The sequence below is a fragment of the Epinephelus lanceolatus genome, chromosome 11 (genome assembly GCF_041903045.1).
Source record: "Epinephelus lanceolatus isolate andai-2023 chromosome 11, ASM4190304v1, whole genome shotgun sequence".
NCBI lineage: Eukaryota > Metazoa > Chordata > Actinopteri > Perciformes > Serranidae > Epinephelus > Epinephelus lanceolatus.
The window spans coordinates 13234936-13246506 of NC_135744.1; the positions used below are offsets into that span (position 1 = coordinate 13234936).

General features: G+C 41.4%; 1 protein-coding gene across 1 annotated transcript; it reads right to left on the reverse strand.

Annotated features, from left to right (window-relative positions):
- Positions 1 to 873: 873 nt before the first annotated feature.
- LOC144464643 (uncharacterized) lies at positions 874 to 11560 on the reverse strand. Its single transcript, XM_078172288.1, has 4 exons — positions 11447 to 11560; positions 2371 to 2589; positions 1876 to 2049; positions 874 to 1781 (listed from the first exon to the last, which is right to left on the reverse strand). The coding sequence occupies exons 1-4, from the start codon at positions 11550 to 11552 to the stop codon at positions 1690 to 1692; spliced, it is 591 nt and encodes a 196-aa protein (XP_078028414.1). The 5' UTR covers positions 11553 to 11560; the 3' UTR covers positions 874 to 1689.
- Between the last annotated feature and the right edge of the window lie 11 nt (positions 11561 to 11571).

Genomic DNA, 11571 nt, shown 5'->3' on the forward strand with positions numbered 1-11571 from the left:
TGTAATGGTGTGGGGGAGATTTTCTTAGTACCAACTGAGCATGGTTTAAAGACCACAGCCTACCTGAGTATTGTTGCTGACCGTGTTCATCCCTTTATGACCACAGTGTACCCATCTTCTGATGGCTACTTCCAGCAGGATAACGCACCATGTCACAAAGCTCAGATCATCTCGAACTGGTTTCTTTAACATGACAATGAGTTCACTGTACACCAATGGCCTCCACAGTCACCAGATCTCAGTCCAATAGAGCACCTTTGGGATGTGGTGGAACGGGAGATTCTCATCATGGATGTGCAGCCGACAAATCTGCAGCAGCTGTGTGATGTCATCATGTCAATATGGACCAAAATCTCTGAGGAATGTTTACAGCACCTTGTTGAATCTGTGACACCAAGAATTAAAAAGGGGGTCCAACCTGGTACTAGCAAGGTGTACCTGATAAAGTGGCCAGTGAGTGTATATTAGTAGGGTATTTTAATCTTATTTTCCCATGTAAAGCACATGGGCACATGTCCACTTCTTCTTTTTTTATTATTATTATTATTATTATTATTAGCATTATCAATATTTTAAGTTGTCTTTTCTTACTGAAAGAGGAAGTGAGTAAACATTTTTACTGAAACCTAAAATGTCTGGTAAAGTAATCAAAACTCCATGTGTAATTTATTTACAAACTCTGATTCACTGATTATCACGGTGTGAAACTGGTGATTTTTTTTTTTTTTTTTTTTTTAAGATCATCTCAGTTTTATTTATTTTGCCTGTGTCTTCACTTTAATGTAGACAAAAGCCTGGAGGTGGATTAAAACCTTATTTAACTTAAAATGCATCAGACAGAGGGTGTGATGGTCGTCTAGTCTAAAGAAAAGATGAATTCACTTGATTTCAAATTTAATAAAGGTTTATTTTCGTTGTTCGGTGTTACAGATTAGCATACATCACGTAAGGCTTATTGGGCTTCACATGCCCGCATCAGCAGCAGTCCTGACCCAGCCCAAGCTCTCTAAGAAGACAAGGAAAAACTCCCCAAAATCCTGAGGCTGTAAGGAAGTTGGGAAGAAACCTCGGGAAAGGCAATTCGAAGAGAGATCCCCTTTCCTCGGACGGCTGGGGTCACTACAGGATCTGCCAGAAAGTCCATCCAATCAGCCAAATTGATTACGTCAAGCAGCAAATCCTCCTTCCTGTGAGGCAGAACGGTGTTAGTGGTTGTGTGTCATTTAGTGTGTAAAAGGTGACAAAGCTGCCCCACCAGGAAGAGATTTTTTTGAACTATCTGCACACGCTAGAGCAGGCACGTCCAAAAGTGAACATCGGTTCATGGGCCAAACGTGTCCCATGAACCAATGTCCGCCTCACACGACCGGTTAATCAAGCAAAATCACTTTGCATTTTTTCCTGTCCAGGATGGCAGAACTATCACACAGTTTGTAGACTTGCACCAAGCAGGAACTACAAAGATGGAGCTAATGTGTTTTCATGAACAGGCGGAAAACCAAAGCAAGCGAATGGTTTCTAAACAGCAGGGACGCCACTTTCTGGAGTAAATAAAGACATATTTCACATATGTCCTATTTTGGATCCAGAACAGCAATTTTCACGGAAATGTGACCAGTTTACAACCCTGATATATGGCATTGGATGGATTCACTGACTGGTGTCATGATATGATGTGTGTGTGTGGGTTTATCTCAGCCATGAGTGACGTTTGAGCTCCTCCAGGGTCGGATGCTGGTTGGGGTCTTTGGACAAACGTGCCCTCAAGAAATCCTGGTAATCTGGAGGGAAAGAAGACGAAAGGTGAAGGTGACCCATCTGAACGTGAACTAAACTCAACAGATTTGTGTCTGCTGGCGTGTGTCTTTTTCTTACCCTCAGGCAGCTCCTCGCTGATCCTCAGCTCGTTTATCAGGAACTTCTTCATCTCAACCTTTGTGTTCCTGTGGAGCATCTCAAACAGGACCACAGCCATCTGCCACACCGTGGTGGGGCCAGCCGTGTAGGTACCGCTGCTGTGCCACTCTGGAGGGCAGTGGGAAGAGGTACCTAGAATACACAGACATAATAATAATGGTGAGGTTGAGGAGGAGGTGCAGCTTTGTTTGAATGTAAAAGTCACAGATAGGTAAGTTAGTGCAGTGCGGGAGTAGAAGCTGGACATCTTACTGTAGAAGATGCAATAGGTGGACAACCATAAGTGATGGCCAAAAATATATCAGCCCCATCTGATATTCTGCAACATGTCCTGAACTTGCCCCCAGTGACCCTGGCTACATGTTAAATTATAGGTCACTCTACAGGTCACTCTACTAAGTCCCTTTTGAAGCCTCAAACACACACATTCGCAAGGATCCTTCAGGAGCTTACCTTGGCCTCCTCCTCCTGTAGGGAGCCCCCATTGTCCTTGACATATTTCAGCAGGTCCAAGGCGGGAACTGGTCTCTCCAGCACCAGGATCAGCTCCTGGTCCAGATCGTACCAGTCCAGTAGGGACACTGGCGCTGACATCCTCACTGTCCTTCTTGATCCGGCCGCCAGTTTCCTCATGACTGCGACCTCCGCAGAGACCTCCTTTCCGGTCTTGTCCTGAAACATGACAACAAAGTGAGAGTGAGAACCGTCATTCATCCATAATACATCCAGTCAGAGTGCATTGTTGAACACAGCAAAGTTCAACAGCCAACCCAGTCTCACTCCGAGGACGTCAAAATCCGGCGCTTGGGGAGTGACTTGCAGCGTCAGACACTGACCAAAAGAGCCGTTCTTTAACGTTGGCATGATACGCAGCTGGTTGCCGTTATAGTTTAACAGCACCACAGGCGTTAGGGGGAAGTCCCAAGTAGGGTGGAAAGCTTTCATACCTTCCAGTATAGCTCGGCTGAACAAATTATGATTGTGATACAAGGTGCACACTATGGTAGGTTTCTTTATTTTAGTGATAAGTGTCTGAAAAGGCCTACTTCCTGTTGCCAGAAGGTGGCGCAATCACCATGACAGCTAATGTGCATGTAGTTGTCTTTGGGCCTGGACCCTTTTAAAACATGTCAAGTTTAGTGCACATTGAACAAGGTACACAGAAGTTACAACAACTTCCTGTTTGGTGGCAACACATGGAAATTTGACTGCTTGTCACGGTCACATGGATAAAAACTCAAGCCTTAAGCAGCTTTTGATGTCCAATGTCTTTAGATGGCACAGACAAAATTTGAAGTCAGTTGGATTAAATTTGTTGGGAGGAATTCATTACAGTTCGACCCAAGAAATGCACAAAAATTGTGCACAAAATTCAAAATGGCTGATTTCCTGTTGGGTTAAGGGTATTGCTCCAAAATGATCAGACAGACATGCACCCCCTCCACCACATTAAGGTGGTGATAATAATAGGATAATACCATTAGCAGTTTTCAACACATTCCTTTGGATTGGTAAGAATAAGCTTCGTTTTCTCACTGATTTTTGAAAATATAATTATCATGTTTTTTTTTTTTAATTTAGGCAGACGAACAGACAGGTGTATAGTTATTTCATGTCATGAACGATGAGTTTTTACTTGTCTTGCTGTGTGAGTAACTGAAACTCTACATTGTTTTATTAACTCCATGTCACTGTGTCAAACTGTGTCCTCACCTCTGTGTGAAAGACAACCATCTGCTGGCGACTCCGCAGTAAGGATACCTCTGAAGCTCCTCTAAATTATTTAAAGCCAGGGACCAATTTGCCTGACATTTATTTTTAATTCCTAGAATAACAGCAAACGTTTCAACAGAGGACTCACAGCAGCAGCTGTATGGGTGAACATGTTTGAAGATATCATCTTCAGTAGACCACTATAAAGTCTGTCATGAGGTTTTTCTCTTCACCCACCTTATCATTGTTCTCCAGCTACAATGACTGAGTAATGTGGATGTTGGAGACTGGGGTTGGTTTGAGACACTATAACAAATTAAGCTACCAGGTCAAAATCTATGTCTGGACTAGACACCAAACAAGACATTCATAACTGATATATAATGAATAGAAACCAATAATTATTAATTTAGGCTGTAACTCAGATAAAATGATCAAATCGGATCCCTGCTCAGTGTAAAATTTGAAATTAGGATCAGATCATGATGTTTCATTTCTTTGGCCTCATTGTTACCAGCTCTTAAAATCAGTACAATCATCCTGGAAAACACAGGTGTTTCAAAATAATGGATTTTGTTTGCACATTTATTTTCGCCTCCACACTGGCAACAGCTGTGGCCAGAGGCTTATGTTTTTGGATTGTCTGTCTGTCTCATTCTCATGAACCTAATGTCCCAAGAACGGCCTGAGGAAATTTCTGCAAACTTGGCACAAACATCACTTTGAGTCAAGGATGAGCTGATTTGAATTTGGTGGTCAAAGGTCAAAGTTCAAGGTCACTTTTACCGTGTGTGTTGCATTCTTACAAATGTGATGTCTCTAGAACACCTGGAGGAAATTTCCTCAAATTTAGCACAAACATCTACTTAGACTCAAAGTTGAACTGATTAGACGGTGGTGGTCAAATGTCAAGGTCACTGTGGCCTTGCATCGCTTCCATTCTTGTGAACCTGATATCTCAAGAACACACTGAAAAAATGTCCTCAAATTTGGCACAAATGTCCAGTTGGACTTCATGATGAACTGATTAGATTTTGGTGGTCAAAGTTCAAGGTCACTTTGATCTTGTTCATCAGATTCTGGTAAATATAATGTCTCTATAATACCTGGAGGGGATTTCCTCAAATTTGGCACAAATATCTACCTCGACTTAAGGATGATATGATTAGACTTTGGTGGTCAAAGGTCATTGTGACCTTGAGTCAGTCTCTGTCTTGTTTCATGATATCTCACTAAAGATTTTGATTAGATTTTGGTGGCCAAAAGGTCACAATGAGGAGTTTTTTTTCCCAAATTTGACACAAACATTCACTTGGACTCAACAATTAACTGATTAGAATTTTGTGGTTAACGGTTAAGGTCACTGTGACCTTGCATCCATCTCATTCTTGTGAACAAGTACCTCAAGAACACCTTGAGAGACTTTCCCCAAATTTGGCACAAACTTCCACTTGGACCCAAGAATGACCCGATTAGAATTTGGTGGTTGAAGGTCAAAGGTCAAGGTCACTGTGACCTCACAAAACATGTTTTTTGGCCATAATTCAGAAATTCATACTCTAATTCTGACAAAACTTCACACAATGTCGAATAGAATAAAACAATGAAGTCATGACAGTAAAGGTCAACTTCACTGTGACATGATAATGTTCTGCATTAAACACTTTTCTGTCCATTACTCATCTTCATATCTCAGGAACAGAAGGGGAGACATTTGGTCAGATACTGAATTGGTGACACTCATCTTGAAACTGCGCTGACTGTGCAAATCTTCTTTGCTGCCGGGTGAAGCATCAATGTTTTCAGACATGTTGTGGGGCAGGTGCTCAAGTGGAAAAAAAAGAGCATCCCTTCCACAAATTTTTTTGCATGTGGGCATTAGGATTTTTTTTTTGTTTGCTTGCTTGCAAAGCACGTCCTGCCAGGAGGTCTCTGTGTGTCTGTCTGCAGTAGAGGAGCTCTGGAGGTCGCAGAAATACAGTACATTTGTGCACAGGAATGAGCGGGAGAAATGTTTGTCTGAGGTGTCTAAATATCTATACCATATACACCTCACAGCTGCTACACACACACAGAACATTTATCAGTTATTTATAACAGGCACACACAAAGAAAACAATGACACACTGTGCGCACTTTAGTGGTCTATAAATAAAATAAACAATAAACCAACCCACCCTACAAACTACAAGTAGGCCTGTGCTCAGTTACATCAATCAGGCTTCAAGTGCGTTCTGCTCTCCTCTCCTCCACTGCTTTCCTTTGCACTCCTCATTTTCTTCTCCTCCTCTTCTTTTTTCAATAAGTCACATACTAGTTCTTCTAAGTATCTTCTAAATAAGCTTTAATAAGATAATCCTAGAGAACAGGTTTGTGCAGCTTCGCGCTCCTCTGCGCACAACATGTATGTGCAGCACCAAAACGCATGTCAGGTTGATTTAAATTAATTATCAAAGCTGCAGTATACACTCTTTTAGGGCAGACGTCACAATGACATCAGTTTGTTAGCTAAAACACAACTTTCCACCACAGGCTACATAGGAGTCTTAAAATGTGGTCTTGTTGTGTTATTTGGAGCCAGAATAGAAGGAGTCATGGCTCAAAACCAGCCGCCACTGCCCCTCAACAAAAACAAAGACAACTATGGTTAAATGTGATAAGACCAAAGGACTGGAAGGAGGCCATCATCAAAAATGCTCACATGTGCAGCGCACACTTCATATCAGGTTAGGGAAAAAGTATTTTCTGTTGTAGAGATGAATAACATTATGTGTATTAAGGGTTATCATGTCCACCTCATCAGAAACTGGGGAGGGATTAAGAGGAATATTGGATTTCACCGAAACTGTAACTTTTTTTTTAGCACATTAGCTAACGTTAGCTTCCATAGCAAAACAAACAAGTGTGGTCCTCCTTTGTAAGATTGGCTTCCTGTGACATCATCCATCCACTGAGTGAGAGCATACGGGTCGGCCAGTCTGGTCTTGTTGGTAAATGTTTACTTATTCAAGTAACACTGGCGGTCCGGAGAGTGAGTGACCTGACATGGTGCTTTCATAAATTCAGTCTGACGCTCTACACTGAAATGAGAGCCCTGTTGGTGGAAGAAACAAAGTGTTATATTTCTACATGAATGAACCAACTGTTAAGTTAATCACACATTCACTCCGCTCGGCGCTCTGCTGTTCCGTCTCCATGGACAGAGTGTCCAGAGTGCGCTCTGCCACTCTGAGAGTGCGGTGCTCTGGATAACCCAACGGTACATTAAGACAGCGCTCGAATTTATGAACAGTCCAGTTTGTGTCAGAGTGTGCTCCGGCACTCAGAATGAGTATTTCTGATTCACCACTCGCATCATCTTCCTCCATTGTCTAAAACAAGCCAACAGAACTTGTTAGCTAGCATCAGCTATCGTATGTGGAGAATTGTTTTGCCTCCAGCTAAGCCACGCCCACCAAAAAAACATCATACTGTTTACTAACAGTAAAAGGGTCTATGGGGGATATAAACAATATTTGAAGTTGAGTTCTGGTTAAAAAGATGTGGAAGTGGGAAAGCAATTTGGCGTCTGTCTCTGGCACTGGACAGTGGGTGAACCCAAATCAGCCAGAGAGTTGGAGGGAGATGGTGTGATTTTACCTTGAGCCCGACTAGCTGACTTGTCATTAAGATCAATGGTGGGTCATTACCTAAATTAGACATGGTGACAGGTGACATGATGCTGCTCTGCAGGGCACTCGATTTGTGTTGGTTAACTGTGGTGACTTTGACAGGGGAAGTTGTAGAGGGAGGGGCAGGGGCTCGACTCAAATGCAGTTATTTGACATACAACATGCTTTTCATTGAGAATGGATGCCATTAGCCAAATGTAAAAAATAAAATCTAAAATGATGAAAAGAAATTGAAAAAATGTCTTGCAAAAAGGGCTTTTATCTATACAGAGGGCAAAACGGCAGGTGTTTGAGCACCACCTGGGGTCTGTCTGTGCACGTGCCTGCAGACATGATTGTAAACTATAATGCAGGATTTATACTTCTGTGTTGAATCAATGCCATACCCTATGTCGTAACCTGACGCGCACCTCCCCAGGAATGTAACATATGTCACAGCGATGCAGACCTACTGTCTTTTTTTGTATGCTGAAACCATTTCCCTCAGTGGAAACAAAGCTTTGATTGACTTTAATTTCACACCAAAGAAACAATAAATTGTGACGACAATAAAGCCTCCACAAAAATAGCATTTTAAGCCTTGTGTGTGATTTATCCTGGCTTCTTATGAGGAGAGGAAATCTCTGCTCTTCACTAGGCTAATTTATACAATGTAAAATGCCATAGGCTTGTGCTAATAACGTTAGCATGTTGTATTTGTTTGGAAAATGTATTTAAGGCCCGAACATACTCGGGCGGAACGTACGTGGAACGGACTCCGCGAGGAATGTCCGCAGTCATTCTGGCTTTCATAGTCAAGCGCACTTCCGCGTTGTAGTTTCCTGTAAAAATGTCCGTGAAAAATCCCCGCGATGTGAAAAATACATGCCGAGCAGTCACTGGTGCGCGGAGCGGAGTCCGCGCGGTCGGGAAATCTGAGCTTTGCGTGCACAGGGCTTGCGGACGTCCGCTTTGAGTCCGCGCGGACCTCCGCGGAGTCCGTTCCGCGTATGTTCCGCCCGAGTATGTTTGGGCCTTTAGTATAAGACAGTTGTTTTGTCAGTGAGTGAGTTGAAATGGAGCAGAATTTTGTTACGTTACCTTTGTTAAATATCGCTGTTGTCCCTGGCTTCATATGAAAAGAGGAAAAGTCCACTAGCCACTAGGCTAATTTATACAATGTAAAGTGCCCTAGGCTTGTGCTAATAACGTTAGCATGTTGTATTTGTGGGAAAAATGTTCCAGATAAAGACAAGTGTTTGTTTGTGAATGCTGCGAGTTATCGTGAAGCAGATTTGTGTACTTGTGTTTGAAACTGTCTCTATTAAGCCATGTTTAATGTGTGATTAATGTGTGTTTAATGTGTGATTAATGTGTCTTTAATGTGTGTTTTGAATCAAAGACACTTAACAGCACTTCACAGAAACCCCACTGCTGATCAGTGTTTTGGAGGTGTAACTGCAGAGTGACACAGACACCACCGCACAAGTATAAATGTTCACAACAGCATACGGCGTACGTACGTTTGCGGAGACATACAACTGCAAAGTGGGAGTTTTAGTTTTCCTTCTTGAATTAGTGATGCTTTTTTTGTGTAGCAACTATTAAATGGGAACTTGGAAGTAACAGTATACATACAGTTGAATGAGGTTTGGAGATAGAGGGGGGTCAGTTGGTGCCCAGCAGCAATTTTCTTTTGCCCTTGGGGCCCTGTACCAGGTTGATCCGATCACGTTAAATATGTCTCTGTTGTTAATGTCTACAATGAATGAAGTTCTTGGCTGCAGTACTTAACTTATTTGTGTTTTGGGTGGGAGGATAAATTACAGCCTGAAGGTAAAAACGCAGGACTTCTAAATATGCAGAAGAACCTGCACCACTTTCCTCTTGAGCATTAAGTTGCTGGTCAGTCAGTTAATTTTACCATCAGAAATGGACAACAGAGGTCTGTCTGTGGCTGTTTATATTACACATAGCACAGTTCATCCTAATCACATCCTCAATGACATATTTTTGCTGATGTTACAGTTTTATATGCCCCAGGCTTCACCCCAGCCTGGCTTGGCCCTGACTCATCTTCAGTCTGCGCTTGTTGCTTTCCTATTATCCCTCCTTAATCACAGGGTAGTTTTAAATGCTGAAGAGACAAAGTACGTGGCATTCTCCACGTCCACCTGTCACGTTCCTGCCATCCAAACTGTAAATGGATGGCAGGAACCAGGAGCTGGATTGTCCACAGAGGTCTCCTCCTCTCCAAAACAAACGGACTCTGTGATTTAAATCGGTAAAAACACTGGATAAAGCAGTTTCATGTTACAAATTAATGTTTTTCCAATGCTGTTTGGCATGTAGGAGACGGGCCGCCAGCCCAGCACCTGCTGATCTGTGCTCACCTTTTTCTCTGATAACTTAAGATCCAGACGGTCAGGAGGTTTCTACCAGAAGCCGAAAAATCCACAGAGGTCCCCTTCTCTCCAAACCAAATGGACCAGGTGATTTAAATCAGTAAAAACACTGAATAAAGCAGTTTCACGTTACAAATCAGTCTTTCTCCGAGGCTGTTCAGCATGTTGCAGATGGTTTGCCTGCCCAGCACCTGTAAATGTTTGCTCACTTATTTTCTCTGATAACTTAAGATCCAGGAACCAGTTGCACAAAACACCTTAAGTTTTCTACCATAAGTATGACACCTAAGGCTTAATTTCTCTTTAGCATAGGGACTAACACAGTTGCACAGAATCCCTTAAAAGGTTTTCTTTGTGAGGGAAAAACTAATTTACTGCACTGAAAGAGCTTTTACAGCTTGTGATGCCTGTTTTCACTTCACAAAGTTGGTTATACTTAGTGAAAAATAGCATAAGAAAAGAAGACAAGAAAACCATATTGGTCAGAGGAAGAAAATATAACACATCTGGGGGAATACAACCATAGAAAACACATCCTAAAATGAATTCAGTCAAATCTAAAGTGTAAAATCAAAAATGTATCTATCTGGTCGCAGAACACTTTTCTCAGGGTGTGATAGTATTTTTCATTTATCACCATAAACTCGATCGTGTTGCAGTTAAGATAGAGTCAGAGGTACCTTAAGTTTACTTTTACCTTGCTTTGGCTGCTAAGGTCTTTTGTGCAACAGTCAAGGGATAAATACTTAAGTAAACATTTTAAGGAAACTTTAAGGAGAAGACTTGAGGGTGTTTTGTGCAACAAATTTTATTATGAGGAAACTTTGACTAAGACTTTTAGGAAAATCTTAACTTAAGGTGTTTGTTCAACAGGCCCCAGACATTCAGAAAGTTTTTACCCGGAGCTGAATTATTCGCAGAGGTCTTCTCCTCTTCAAAACAAACAGACAACGTGATTAAAACTGGTAAAAACACTAAATAAAGCAGTTTCCCATATACGTATATATATATATATATATATATATATATATATATATATATATACATGTATATGGAAGGATATATATATGTATGTTTTTTTAATGATTCATGTGACTGTTTATTTTCTTTTTTTCTGTTTTGTTTTCTGTTTTATTTCTTTTTATATGTGTAGTTGTGTTGTTCCTGTGTAGATGTTGTCTTACTGATTGTGTTCTTGAGATCTTAATCTCAATCAGACTGCATTAAAAATTAAGTGCACACCTCAGGCATATGCCAGGACCCAGCATTTGGTTTGTCCACTCTTGGCTACTGTAGAAACATGGTGGTGCAACATTTTTTTGTGTGTTTTCTTGTATTTTGGCTGTATGTAGTTCCTTTTACCTTGGATTTTAAACTTCATATTTGTGTTACACTATAATGTAATGTTTGCTTGTATGGATCCCAGGCGAGTAGTTTCTACCTTGGTACTGACTATCCAAATAAATAAATAAATACCACACAGCGCTCATGTTTCTAACAAATGGATTTTTCATGTTCTTTTAAAGCTTTTTAAGAAAACATATTTATTATATTCCATTTCTGCCAATATGCCCCCCTAAATCCTTCACACTGGACCTTTAAAGTTTTAACTGATGTTTTTTTTTTTGTCTTCAGTTCAGCTGTGTTGATTTAGTCCTGCTGTTTGTGTTCCTGTGTGTTCTTGAGATCTTAATCTGTGTGAAACTGTCTGATTACATATTAAATAAGAGTCGGTTAAAACTGTCCTTGCTGTTTACCGACCTGCTGTCCCTGCAGTACAGTAAGGGTGGTGTTGGTGGTGGGGGGGTGGAGCGGTGTCGATGCTGTGTGGCTCCGCCTCTGGCTGACTGATTGGTTCATCTGTCATGTCGTCTCCTCAGATCTCT

Excerpts from the sequence above, each read along its gene's own strand:
- LOC144464643 (XM_078172288.1), bottom strand. The coding sequence starts at position 11,552 with ATGACAGATGAACCAATCAGTCAGCCAGAGGCGGAGCCACACAGCATC. Across the intron at positions 2,590-11,446 it reads CTGTACTGCAGGGACAGCAG|GACAAGACCGGAAAGGAGGT; the intron begins GTCGGTAAACAG and ends GTCATGTTTCAG. Across the intron at positions 1,782-1,875 it reads CAGCGAGGAGCTGCCTGAGG|ATTACCAGGATTTCTTGAGG; the intron begins GTAAGAAAAAGA and ends CTTTCCCTCCAG.